The sequence below is a fragment of the Prinia subflava genome, chromosome 1, assembly GCF_021018805.1.
Source record: "Prinia subflava isolate CZ2003 ecotype Zambia chromosome 1, Cam_Psub_1.2, whole genome shotgun sequence".
NCBI classification, from domain to species: Eukaryota; Metazoa; Chordata; class Aves; order Passeriformes; family Cisticolidae; genus Prinia; species Prinia subflava.
The window spans coordinates 145,129,548-145,144,509 of record NC_086247.1 but is presented as its reverse complement, the minus strand read 5'-3'; the positions used below and the strand labels follow the sequence as shown (position 1 = coordinate 145,144,509).

At 37.7% G+C, this 14,962-nt stretch overlaps 1 protein-coding gene across 1 annotated transcript in view; it reads right to left on the bottom strand.

Moving 5' to 3' along the window:
• PTPRN2 (protein tyrosine phosphatase receptor type N2) overlaps positions 1 to 14,962 on the bottom strand; it is a 633,487-nt gene that overhangs the window by 34,900 nt on the left and 583,625 nt on the right. The window contains exon 17 of the mRNA XM_063415765.1: positions 11,624 to 11,701. Within this exon, the coding sequence (XP_063271835.1) occupies positions 11,624 to 11,701 (78 nt within the window). The remainder of the gene's footprint in view (positions 1 to 11,623; positions 11,702 to 14,962) is intronic.

Here is a 14,962-nt window from a genome sequence, read left to right as displayed (position 1 = left end):
TTTAAGATTTGATATTTAACACTGAAGCAGCAAAGATTACTAAAGTCACATGTACTGAAACCTGTTTTTGTTCTCAACCAGTCTTTTTTCAGTTTGCCCAGTAGCAAAAGCCATTAAAGTGCTGCATTGCTGAAACAATCATAAAAGTTGCATCTGAACAACAGGAATGAAGAAAAGGCAGGGAAAATTCAAAGCAAATTTGTTTTTCCAGGAACATTTTGGATGGAGAAGTCATCCCTCCAAACGCACATTTATAAAAGATTCGTTGCAAACGTGCACACTTTCTTTCTCCTTCTTTCTTTCCTTCCAGCTTTCCTTTGTTTTCTTTCTTCCTTTTTCCTTCTTTTTAAATATTCTTTTTCTTTTCCTTTTTCTTTCCCTCTTTTCTACTTTTTCTTTTGTTACTTTTTTCTCCTCTCCCCTCCTCCTTTCTCTTTTTTAGTTCTGTTTTCCCATTTTCTCCCCCCCCTTTTTTTTCCCCCTGGAGGTAGAATCAAAGTGCAACTTGTGCTGCAGACTGCACCCACAGAGCACAGGTACTGCAGAAACAGAGGAAAACAGAAGAAAACAGAGGAAAACAGACTATCTTCACTGCCAGCATGATCACTTAATAATTTAGATCAGCAACAGAGTAGGATACAAGAATCAAGCACATCCTAAACTAAAGGATTTGTGGATGTCTCTCACAAACAGCAAATAAGCAAAGATGCTCTGGTCTGGCATTTCTCTGTTCCAAACACAGCCCATGACTGAACAAAAAGGCTCCTATGAATTAATACCAAGCAGTATAATCACTAAAAACTGTTATTATTATGCTGTACATTGATGTTATATTTGCATACAACTTTCATTGTCTTTTTGCTAGCATATAAAATTACTAAATGAAGAGTAAACTGCTCTTTTTGTGAAGGGTTATGTTTATTTCACAGAAATATTTATAAGCAACTGTATTGACATGTAAATTTTGTCAACAAAAAAGGCCTTTGTTTAAACTGTGCAAAGATGAGATGATACATTCAATTCAAGGATTATTTTTTTTAATTACATATCAAATAAAAAGGTTTCCCATTCATGGATAATGATGTTGTCTTCTCTTTTAAGAATAGCCTGCATGTAGAGAAACAAATAACATTTTTCTTCCCTTTTTTCATTTTGCAACTAATTAAAACTACTTTTAAAACCAGCTTAGAATTATTTAGAGAAATGAATCTAGGGTCTACACAGAATAGGGTTATTTATCATTTTGAAAATAAGTGGGGTAAAAAAATTACACTGGAATTTAAGAACATTTTTTTTTCATTTTAACCCCTTAAGAAAGTTTTTTTAAATAAAAATGTCTGTAATTTCCTCATTCTCATATTAAAACCTCACAGTGCCACAAAATCATTTAAGCATACTTTAAAATTATAGACACTTTACAGACAGATGTATATTTATAATTTGTATCTTTTTTGTACTGCATTTGTTTCAGGCCACAGCTGGAAACCTTCTTTGTATGTAAGGAAGATGATACAGATTTCATTCATTCTAAAGTAGTTTCACCTTTTCCAGCCAGCAATCAGACTAAGATAAGAATTCAAAACATGCATCTTACTTTAAAACTAGCCCCACTAAATCAGTACTTTCATCACATAACGATTTAATGTGCCTCTAGAAGGTATAGAAGCTCATTGAAGCCATTACGAAAATGAGGAGAAACACAGTTTTTATGAGTGTAATAAAAATACAATGATCTAGACCATAAACTAATCATCGAGCACTCTGCTTGTGCCACCCAAGTGTAACATTATAAAAGCCCACTCATTTAGAGAGGAATCCTTGCAGTTTGGAAACCCTGTTCATTGGTTCAAAGACGGAGCATTTCATTAGAGAGGGGCTGTCTGCATCTCTGAAGATTTCATTAAGCATAAATCCAAATGAAAGTTAATTTAAACAAACAATTTCAAAGTTACTCTGGGGTATAATATTTCTTTTAGGTCATTGTGTGAAAAGTAGAAGTCAAATCCACTAAATCAAGAAGGCAATACGACCTAGTGCCTTGATTCCTGTTACAAGCAACTGGCCCTGCATGTCCTGTGCTTACCATTGAGATGGGATTTTCACTAAGGCTCACTGCCTGTGACTGGAGGGCTACAGCATTTCCTTTGTTTCCTTGCTAATTTAAATATTAGAACATCAGGCTGGTATCTGTCACCATCTATTTCCAAGTAGCTTGGAAGCAGGATGAGTCCAAGGCAGTTCACTGAGTTTTACGCTGTCCTCTCTTCACCTCCCCATCTTTAAGCAGTTGATGGGGTTTTCAGAAGCTGCATCTCCCAGCACTTCACACCTGGCTGTGCTCAGTGTCCACACACACCCACAAACTAGAAAATGGCCCCAAGGACGTGTCTTGGTACAGAAAGGACAGGGAGCCCAGACCTGGTCTGCACAACCCCAGCACAGCCTCTGGAGAAGCCTGTGGTTACCAAAGAGACATTTCAGCTGGCCTTGGAGAATGGAGAAAGAAGTTCAATGGCAAATATGCAGTAATTCACATACTTCTGAACTTTTTATGCTTGCACAATGTGATAGAAGAATAAAGAGAACATCAGGTCCTCAGGGCAGAGGCTCTTCTTTTTATGCAAAGCCCAGTAAAATTAAGCCTTAGACTCTGAGAGTCTACAAAAACTAAATCTATTTTTATATATATATACATCATATAATATATACATGTATATATTTGCAATATATAAAACTAAATTTATTTAAATGACTTAGCACAGGCAGGCTCATGTTTGTAATTCATGGTTACACTTTCAGTAGAAGAAGAAAAGTTGAATGGGGTCCTGTGAATGGGAGTGATAAAGGCCAAGTTCTGCACAGGAGCTCACTGCAGAGCCTGCAGTGTATTTTTTGCTGAAAAAAGGAGGACACTGCATGATTTTGTGTGAGATGCCACCTTCAGCCTGCAGGCCTAGAGAGTAATGTGTTAATGACCTTTAATGAGGTTCTGCTGTATGCATCATTCTCAGAACACCTCTTGGACAAGAATAACATCATCCTGTTCTATTTGCTGCAAATTAAAGGCTGAATCCTGCAACCCAAAGATGAGTAGAGCATTTGAGATTCTCAGAATTCCCTGTTGATGAAATCCACCAAGTGTAGAGACCTCATGCTGTGGTTATCCAGCATTGCCAGTCACATATAAAGGGCTTCCACACTGGGATGAATTATATTTAGTAAGAATTACTTGAAAACGAGCATAGAATTGGTTTTTCATGTAATGAGAAAAACAAAGTTACAAATAGCAGAACCAGTGTTACAACACTGCCATGAATCTGATAAAACATCAGTTTTTGATAGCTTATACTTTAAAATGTCCTTGTTTATTAGCTTGTAAATAAAATGGTTAGTATGAACCCCCTTTCCTTTTTCAGACACTTCATCACTTTGAAGCTTGTTTTTATAATAAATGATTCTCCCCAAACTCCTTTTTTCAGCCATTTCTGTCATTTTTGTGATGGAGAAATGACAAGATACGAGCTCTGCCCAGACACTTCATTTAACGGAGACTAGTGGAGAAGTTTCTAAAATGCAATGATTTACAAGTAGAAGATAGATGGGATAATCAGTTAAATTCAGCCAGTTCACTAAATGTAACATGCTAATCATACCAGCTGCTCTCTGGGAGAGACCACCAGCAAACTACAGAATTTACCTTTTCAGTCCTTTAGGCTTCCCTAAAGCATTTACCAGTTGCATACAATTTGTATAACTGGTAAATGCAAAGACTCAGAAAAGCAGATGAACCAGCAAAGAGAACCCAAATAATTCCTAAGGATAATCAAAAACCTGACTCTTTAAAAAACCAACAAAGCAAGGTACTAACCCTTGCTGCATCAGGTAATATTAATCCATTACATAGTGTGAAAATAATTAAGTGAACTGTGATGTCTTTCAAGCTTTAAAAAAAAGATCTTTTAACTGAAGGAAAAAATTGAAGGTTGAATTCAATTGAAGGTTGAATTTAGATTTTTTTGTTACCAACTAGAGCTCCACAATGCATGCCAGTCAAAAAGTCACACAAATTCTTTTTGCGAAATATTTTGTTTGTAAATGGCATAATATGAAATGGGTCAAATCTGCCAAGGTCAGAATTGCAGTTTGAAAAATCATAACTGTGCCTGACAGTTAAGCAAATCTGTATGTTGAAAGATTAATGGCCAACAATCTGTATTTCATTTTAAAAGGTATCTGCAGCTGGAAAAAAGTCTGCAGAGAGGACCATATATAAATACAGAGTTGTTTTATGTCCCCTTCTGTTGCAGCAACACTTGTTTGGAAGTCATTGGCAAAGGCAAATTCAAGATGACTGTATGTGTTGCAATAATTTCTCTTTCTGCTTTCTCCTAGAGACATAAACTGCTCTTATTCTTCTCAGTAGACTCCTAACTCAACCTTATTATTAAATAATTTAAATATGAGCTCTGTTTAGAGTTGCACTGCTGACAAAACCACATTAAGGAGCAAAAGTCCACCAAAATCATCATAAATTAGCTTCTCCTTTAGTACTGAAAATGTGGAAACTAAAAATCAAGGGATACAAATTTTAAGGGACCATTTCAAAGTACCAGACCCATAATTAGAAGGGAGCGTGTTAAAAGCAGACTCCTTCACTGAACGCCTATGGAATTTCTAATGCTATATTTATTTCTCATGGCTTGACAAGTTACTAGAGCTCTAGGGGCTACTGTTCTGTGCCTATGTCTCCCTTGCTGTTTTCCCTTTATTAAATTAAAATATGCATATTTTACACATTGAATTGCTTTCTCTTGGTTTTCATCTGCTCCTCTTTCTGAAGGTGAGAACTGATTAGACATGCAGGAGGTCCCATTTCAGGCAAAGAAAATAAAACTTGGGAATCACAACTGCTTGAAAGCACTGTGTCTGCACAGAACAAAATGCAGAAGAATAATTTACTCTGTAAATTAATTTCAGCACTCACAACACGTGCTGAAGTGGGAGCACAGAAACCAGCATTTAGAGTAGACAAGGTTTTGTACAGTTGTTCCTACTCAGCCCATGGGCTTGGAACACTGATTTTGCTGGAAGACTCATTCAGCTATGGGGACATGGTCTCCTGCTACTGGGATTTGCCCTTAGAGACTACTGGTGACTAATTCTTTTTACACAGGAAACAGTCAACTTACAGTATTTCGTATTTCTTTTAATGAATTCCAAAACTGGAAGAGAGAAGCAAGTGCTGCTGATTAGACATGCAAAGATTTATCACGTCCTCAAGACTGTGATTCAGGAATCAGTTCTTAATATGCTCTTGAGATCTGGGAGGAAACCAACAGTCAGGTTTTTGGACTGATGCTGATAAATTACTCCTGAACAGGGGTAGGCAAAAGTAAAAATAGTTTTAGATTAAGAAATGCAGGACTGGGGCAACAAAAAGCAAATGGCAGTGAGAACTCCCTGGCTCATATTAGGGCTATGGACTTTATTCTTGGGACCCCTTCTGTACTTTACATTTTACAGTCCTGCAATAAAAGTCAAAAATAATCAAGGGAACAGAGATGAGGTTTCCCCAATCACTACAGCCACAAGGGTGCAAACCTCCACTCCCCTCTCTTTGTCAGAAAGATTCAGGCACCACTAACAAGAAGGCTGAAGAGCATTTCCAGTTTCAAGACTATTTCATGTACTGACAAATAGTGGAGGAAAGATGGGGTAAGGGAAAGCATGGTTTGATTCAGAATGTGTAGGGTGATGGAAGCTTTTCCTTCCTAGAGGAGCAACCCAACCACAAAGGGGCAGCACTTGAAGTCTGCCTTCCTCCTTCCTGCTCCTGTCTGACTTCATCCTGTTCATGAGTGGTGTCTGCTCTGTCAGCCTTGCCAGAGTAAGGCATTGGGGGATCTATTTATATACATACATATATATAAATTTGTAGGTATAAAAAATAGACACTATATATACAATAGATATATACAACAGATATATACAGTAGATAGCTCAAGCTATCTATTGCAGCCTGAGCTACAGAACTGTTTAGGCAAAACCCATGGAGTTTTCTGGTCTATACTAAGAGTGTGCCCACTACGAGTGTGGACTGTATTTGAGTTACTTTCATGACTTACTGTTATAGGTGCCCTGTACCTTACTCAGCATTTGCAAAATGAGGAAAATCATATTTCTCTACCCCTTCTGCAGAACTTTGATAATGATCAGATAATGATTAATTATGTTCTTCATGGAGGGAGGACATCACAGCAGCACAACAAATGTTTACAAAATTATATACATCACATATTATTTCATTTTGTAAGGCAACTAAAGCATTAGCAGGAAGGGCTGTTCCCTCATCCTATTTCACTTACTGAATAAAAAACGTGGAAAATAAAATAAAAAAAAACGTGGAAATGTACTTCCCTCCAAAAAGAAGGTGGGGAAAGAAGGGCAAACGTGGGCAGATTCAAAGAAAGACGTGATATGGGGTATTTTCCAGAGGGAAAATTTATGGCCTCCTACAGAAATCACCATTTGGAGATGATGAACCTTAGCAGACAGGCAATTTATAAAACCAGCATAATTAAGAACAATTTTTCAGTGAAAGGACAGTTGGTTTTAAGTATCCTAACTCTTAGAAATAGCTTCTTGCATATTATCATCCCTTGCTTCTTAGAATACTTGGCAAGTTAAGACATGTACTTCATGTCAAATATTTTGTGGAATTATAACCCAGCACATACTGAAAATAATAAAATTTTATGCCTCCAGAATTATTCACAACATGGAACTCCTGCTGCGAAAACTTGTTATAGATCAGAAATGTTCTACATCCTCTTTCTTTTGAATTATGTTCAAAGAGATGTTGAATTTTAATAGCGCTATGTGAAAGAGCTGAGTGAAATCTCACTGAAACTGCTGGACAAAATCATCACCTTTCATTCAAGATAAATGTAAGAAACAAGCAAACTCTTTTATGAAGCCTGATAACTGAAATTACAGAAGTTATCATCAAAAACAAGAGAAACATGAAGCATATGGACCCGTGAGTTTTTCTAGAAAGTGATATGCTTAATGCAGAGAGAGAGCATTAATCAAGGCAAGATGATTAATCCTGATAAGCAGCATAAATGTGTAAAAGGAATAAAGAAACCACCAGCACAGCTCGACAAATTGTGATCCTGGTAGAAGAAAAGCTGAAAGAGAGGTTGGGGGTAAAACACTGGGTGAATGAGGGTTGGAAAAAAGAAGTTATTGACTGTTATTTGATTCTGTCTTTGTTCAAGGAAATAAAACTGTTCTTTCTTTGTAAATAAAATGGAACTCTATCAAAGCAAAACCCTGTCCTGAGGATGAATTTTCTTTCCAGCTGAGAGGAAAACAACCCACAGTCCTGACAAACTGTTTAACCACTCAGGTAAAAATGGATTAATACCATGTGAGGACAGTCATCCAGTTTCCGAGAAAGGGAATCGTGAGGTGGAATTCCCACTGAACGAAAATAGAATCAATGAAGGATGTATTTCTCAGAAATAGTAATTGGTAAAAAGAGATGAAAACAAGACCAGATAAAATTAGAAGAAGACCTAAATCAGCTGGAGGCTTTTCAAAATTAATTAAAGTAGTGGCTGGAAAATTTCCAGAGTGGTCCAAGAGATGACAGGCGGGTAGAGATGAAATCTCTGCTTGAGCTGCAAACACAGAGCATCCAGGCAGATTAGGAAGCCCTGTGGCAAAACAGATCAATGAGATGACTGACAACACAACTCCTGTGGGCTAGAAAGTTCTCAGAGAAATAGGTAAGCCAGGAAAGTTGGAACTAACTTGGCACTTGCTGACTGAGAGAAGCTGTGCCAAGAATCTGAGTAGCTGGAGAAGTAAACTGGAGGGACACAGATAACCATGGATGTTTTCTACCATTAGAAAAGTCAGTATAAGACTATTGCCTTTTTTATCATTATTTTTCTTACAATATATACAAATTTGAACACCATTTGCAAATGACCAATATCCAGGCATTTGGACCATCTCCAGCTCAAACACTGTGCCTTTGGAAGAAAAACTCCCATCAAGCTGATCTCTCAGGTCAACTTGGAAACCCAAATGAATAGAAAGTTTTACAGAAAATTCTGAGACTAATGGCCAACTCTAGTGGCTCAAGTTAAATGGTACTGAAGAATGACACCTGCTCCTCTCCACCCTACCAAAAGGACATAATCTTCCAAGAAGTGGTGACCAGTGAGATCAGTGGAACTGGTGCCTCTTCAATCTCATAGTGGTACTAGGCTTGGATCTGCTCACCTGTACTAAGGATGCTAAACTACATGAGCCTGGACCAAGCACCACCAACACTGTATGGAAAAGCTCTGCCTAATTTGAGAAAGCAACAGCACTGAGCTAACTATGGTCTTTGTTTGGATCTGGGCAACGTGAGTACAGTAAATGAGAATTTGATTGCTAAGTGTCTAACAGCACTTGCACTAAAATACTGGGCACTGGATCAACATAGCAGGTTTTAGAGGGGCCTGCCAGTAAAACTGGAAAAAAGATTGCCCAAAACTAAATTATTTGTTTGGTGAAACCTACAAACTATTGTGACATTCCACAAATCCATTCATAGCAGGCCAGACTGCTTGTACTGGAGTAGAGGGAGTCACTGAGTGGTGGGAGAATATAATGAAAGCTTAAGAGAAAGCCAGCCTAGAAACTATATCTAGAACGAGAGCATGAAATGTAGACAGCACAGATCAGAAGCAGTTTGGATTTCATTGTGTGTATCAGCTGTGTTGAATATGCCAAGAAAGTTGCCTTACACTCTCAAGTAAAACAAATGCTCTGTAGACCAGAGTTTTCTAGGAGTCATCTTGAAATGCCTACAGGAGTGGAAACAATTACAACAGGTTCTTGCTGGGGCAACCTTTCAGCCAAGACACAACAGAGTGGGTGATGCCCACTGTGCACCCTGGCTCTTGGAACCTCAGCAGCTGTATCTCTGCAAAAATAAGAAGCAATACATCCAGTAAACATTGCCATGGAAGGTGGTGCGAAGCTCCAAGAGTTTCTGTTGGATTTGCTAAAGCATGACACTGTGCATTTAGACAAGGAACAGCAGAACAGTCCCAGATCTCTCTGGAGTCAGTCACTCCTCTCACTATCAGTCAGAAAACTGCTTCACTGAGCACAAACGGGGAAAAACAGCAACGCAACTCTGCAACAGCTGGCATTAAGTGGAGGAGGGAGAGGGAGGAGAACCACTGAGAAGATGTATCAGGAATGAATAACTGAATCTTTAAACAATCCCTGGTGGCAGCATCATGGAAGCACCATAAACTACTGAAAGCTGTATCCAAGTAAATATCAACTGCTTGTTCCTTAACAGGAGTTAAGACTATTTTTCATAGCAAGTTCAGATTTCCTATGCTTTACATTAAAATAGGTACTATTAGGTGAAAAATAGAAATAACTTTTCTCCTGCAACTGGGAATAAACTTCAATATGTTTGAGCTGTGGCTTTTGACTTGTACACTGGATCTGCTTCATTTCAGTGGTGGTGGATGCAGTGTTCTGCAAGGAGCTCATCTCTCTTGGCCTGTTTATTACACCTGGTTGATACCCTGGGCTGTATAGAAAGTTTGGGACAAGAACTGGCACACTGAAATGTGATCTGCAGGAAGTTTAACAAAAGTAATGGACCAAATCAGGACACTGGCACAGGTAGCTTGTTATATTGAAGTGACAGACATCATCAAAATAAACACTAGAAAGCCCCTTTTCTATGGAACCCAACAGAAGAAACAGCAAAATAGCATCATGTCAGAAATGCACACAGCCACACTCAAACCAAAGCTGAACCAGGGCTCCCAAATGCTTTCTGAGGAGACATTTACAGCAAACCTGGTGGGGAGCTGGAGTAAACTTTCACTAATGGATGACTGGAAGAGAAATAGCAAAAAGAGAAGAAGGAAAGTGAAGAAACACCCTTCCACACAAAAGAGCATGAGGAAAGAAAGTAAAGAAAGATTTTCTAAGTATGAAGTAGAATGAAGAAGACTGTCCCATGAACAAAGAAATGAAGTTGTGGTCTCTGGACCATGCAAACAGGTTGCCTAACTTTTCAAACTGGTGTGGGAGAAGAACAAAAGGCACCCTTCATACTATGCTTGTATGATTGATTCTGATTTCTCCAATGCTTACTCAAAGTGGGCTTTTTAAATGCTTTATTTAAAAACTAGAACATATATTTTTCAACATGTAAAGGGGCATTTACAGGTGAAAGTATACCCAATGTAGATGTACAAGTATGAAAAAATAAACCATTAAAAGCCTGGGCCACAGAAACCATAAAATATCATTAAAGAATAATGATAATAAATGATAATAATGAGAATAAAGATAATACACTGTTTGATTTTGCATGTGTAACTTAACAAATACATTTTCACGTATCATGCCTGTTAGAAGGAATCCATGTGCCAAGAAAAGAAGATTAGTCTTCTCAATTCTAGCTAATTACCAAACAGTGAAGACAAAAATCACAAGGTGAAAATTTAAGCCAGACCAAAAGCTCACCTGATGTCAAATGGAAAGCAATTACTCTGCCTTTCTAGAAAACAGTCCCAAAATATCTTGGACTGAGCACTTAAATATCCACGCACCCAAAACTGAGTAATTTTTTTGAAAATGTCCTGATTTCTCATCAGAAAAATTGTGACATGAAAAGAGTCTTCAGTAGGGATCAGTTAATACTTTCTAATGATAGGTCAAGTGATGCAGATGAAGAGATGATTTCAACAGATGCAAGCTCCTAAAATACAATGACATTTCTGAAATTGTCACACAGACATTCTCTTCTCTTCTGAACGAAAACTTCCAAATTCATAATGCAAAACAAAAAATAAAAGCATATGTTCATATTGATAATAAGCCCCAGTTGGCCTTCTCCCCAGGCAGCTCCTGCAAACTTTCAGACACAGTTCTGCACTTCCAAAGGAATATCTAACACTCGTATCCACCACACCAGCACACACATCTACCCTGACAATGTTGGTCCCAGTCTGAGAGCTGCACCAGCACTAAAACACCTGCATAAAAAGTGAGCTCCTAACTGTGCATCAATAACTACTCCATTTAGCCCCAGCTCTGCAAAAACTTGTGCCCCTACTTAAATTTATGCAGCTAGGTCCTAACTGCCTGTGGTAGGGGAAATACATAAGGATTTCAGCATATTGGAGAACTGGGATGTGTGGAGTAGATTTCTGTGGAAAATTCATGGCACTCAGTGTTAGGTCCTTTCTGGTCTGGAGAATGACAGTGAATTCTGGCTGCACTCTTCAGGCCCTCTGAAAATCACTGACTCCTTGGCAGTAATTTAATTACAGAGACCAAGCACTGAAGTATGAATACTTTACCCTGAGGTTTTCAGTATAATTTTCAGATAAAATATTCCTTAGCAGGGCTTGTCTTCTACGTAAATGGCTTGAATATCCATGTACTAGATTTTAAAAAGACGTCTGAATTAAGGTTATTCCACCCAGAGTGACTCAAGCACAACACACACACAAATTACATTTCAAGAAGCACAGGAAAACTCATGACATAAATTCAGTTTTCAAAGAGATGTTTAACTTACCTGCCAGAAGTCAGCTACAGTAGCAGGGAGAGGGCCCTGGGTGGCAATATATGCAGGGTTTCGGGGGTCGTGGTCCATCTGGAATAGGAAGAGGAACACAGACTGGATTTACTTAAAGGAAATCCCTTGCAGTTCAGAGACAGTAAGTCTGTGAGGGCAGAACAAGGGATTCCTAAAGGACTGTCACGTCCCTCCATCCTTCATTGGCAAGCAAAGTGTTTTATTTCTGTTTGTAAGCTCAGAGGAGAAGCTCTCCCCCAAAAGACTGATGACACCAGATGAATAACAGCACACGTGATGAACAATGTCCCATGTCCTCAACGTGCAGAGTAAGATCATTTATGGTGGCTGACAAAGGCATTTATTGGAGATCAGTACTCGTGGTTTCATAGCAACCCAGGAGCCTTTTGAAACATTTTTCTACACTGAATGCTAAGAATGCTCCACAAATCTAAATATGTTCTCCATTTCCACCATGCCAGTCAAGGGCACATGTAACTAAAAAACAGCAAAAATGGGGAACAAATTCAGTTTCTGGCTTTTTCTGGTTAGCTGATTTATCTAAATGCATGGATTTGGCCTCAATGGAGGAAGTTCTGCTTAAAGACCTTAATTATTACGTTTAATTCAAGGAGCAGAAAATTCACTGAGCAGAAAAAATAAAGAATCTAAGAAACAAAGCCATCAGGAGTAAATAGGATTAGCATGTTACAATGAATGTTTTCGAACTGATGGGTGGTTTTCTTGGTTCTAAATCTTAGGACCCATTCTGCTGAAAAAGAAGATCTGCTGATAGGATTAAAAAACAAACAAACTCTTTCTAACCCTGAACTGGGCAGGACAAAACTTTGAACATAAAGAAAAGAGACCCATTTCAGCTCTGAGATGTGTGGGTGTGACTCAGTGACACTGAAGTTGGTGAGAGTTAACTTATACCCATGTAGCTGAAGGCAGAATTTGTCTCAATACACAGTTCTGTTCTATAAGTAAAGATCTGAATAAGAATGAATGTGAGTCACATTTGCATTAACAGGCATCTCCTGAATTTATTCATAGCCTATCAAAATTTTCAGTGATGGTACATGTCAGCGTAAAAGAAGGCACCTCATAATTATGTGCAACATAAAAGAGGGAAGAACCATAAAAGAACAGATGTAAGTTATTCTAATGGAACAACAGTATGATGAATGTTGCAGAAAGGAAGAGAACACTTTTATGTTTCTAATTTTCTGATGTATAATTAAGGTGGACTTAACATTAAAATTTGCCGTGACAACACAACACAGGTAAAAGCCACTGAATCCATTTAGACTAAAAGCTTACTTCTGATTCATCACCCATAGTAACAAAAAACCTTGACCAGGGTGTCTATAATACCATCATTTTATTCCAAGTTGCATTGAGATGCTTCTCTTATCAGCAAATAAATCTTCCCAACAAGCAATTGCTCACAACAAATTTGAACCTTGCTTTCTTTGCCTTTTGACAAAAGCAATTCTGATAGCAGGACATTTACTACTGTGGGTATTTTGAGACCAAGGAAAACCAGCTTTCTTCAGAAATCAGTATTAACAAAAAAGTCCTTAGGAAACATTTCAAAAGGGGCAACTTTGTTTTGTTTTGCTTTGTTTTGTAAGAACTGAGACACTGAAATAAACACAGCTGAAAACAACAACAAATGTGATCAAGCAAAGTCAAGCTTAAAAGCTGGGTTTTTTTTTATTCTCCATTACAGTTGAAATGATTTGGTGTTGTTTTGTTTTGAATCCCAAAGATCTACAGGATTCAAACTTGTGGTGAAATGATTTCCTATGCTGGAACTAAAAATCTTAACTTAGAAAAACTGCCCTACACCAAGGAGGATGTGCTACTCCCAGTGGAATTTGTTGTGGGCTGCATCCACCCAAAAAGATGTCACTTCTCCAACAGGCTAGAGCTTGGCTTGGAAATGTAACCAACAGTAAATACACCAAACTTTAGAAAAATATAATTTAATTCGAATTCTTCCTAAACAATTGTTTTAAATGTAGACATGCCAGAAAACAAAGGCAGAAGAAAGCAAGGATGATGCAAATAGTGCTGTCATGGAGGAAATACGTCTCAACATTCAGCTGATAAATCAGGAATAGGCCAATCTTGGCATTTCAGCATTAATCAACCTCTGTCACAAAGGTGCTTGTTGGGACGTGGCAAACATTACAATAAGCACAGGGTGGTGAAGTATATCAGCAGTTTAACAATAATTCAAAAGACAATTAAGATTATTACATTCACATGCACATTGTGTTGCACAAAAAAACAATTATGAGCAGGAACTCTTCTTGCTTGGAGCAAATATAAAATGGCAGAAAATGCTATCACACTATTAAATGATCTTTAACTGAACAAAAATAAGAGCAAAGTTTAAACTAATTAACTGAAATTCCTGGTTTCATCAATTTTGTATTACATGCACTGTTTAAAAGACCATGTATTTCAAGAAAAGTGTGAAAAATCCCTAGTCTGGTCACATTCAATTTAATATGAGTAGGTGATGGCAAGGGACAGTTCTTGAATTTTTTTTTTTTTTTATTCTCTCAAGGTCACCAAGAACACCAAGGGCATCTTAATCTATCAAAGTTAACAGAAGTTTGAATAAAGAAATAAAGTCTGTAATGGGTTTTAAACTAACTAATCAAGGATCAAGTAAAAGGGTTTTTTTTATGTCAGTAGTCATTACCTTTTTTCAAGGATCCCTCTGATTTCTCACTTCATGAAAATAAAATGGAAAATGTATTCTCTAGAGAAGAATAGAGAGCTCCACACTCCATACAATCAAGTATTAAAACAAAAATTGATTGTTTGCTAACATTTTACATCAGAACAACCTTCAGAAATCACCCTAACAGTAATTGCTCAAAAAGAACTTGATTTTTACCTCTATTTCCACACCAAAGTTCACAAGGCTTACATCAAAATGGGATCGAACAGCCATTGTTAGAAAGAAAAACCTACAATTATTACAACTGTTCTACTATGGTGGAATTCTCATTTTCTGCTGCAGTACAGCCAAGGCAAGTCTGTGATGATATTTCAATCTGTTTTTCCATGATTTTATATTAGGGGTCAATGATTACTATTACTGGCCATGCAATTGATTGTACTGATTTCTGTCACTACAGGTATCAAAAGCCAACGGAAAGGAGGAGCAATGAGATTTCTTCTTGGAAAAGAAAAACTAGAGAAAACCTTAGTGGCACAACTTGTGTTTTCCTACAGGGCTTTGCAGGATAAGCTGACTTTCAGTACCTTAAAGTAGGAAAATATATGAAGAACATTATCACAACTGGCTGCATCTTG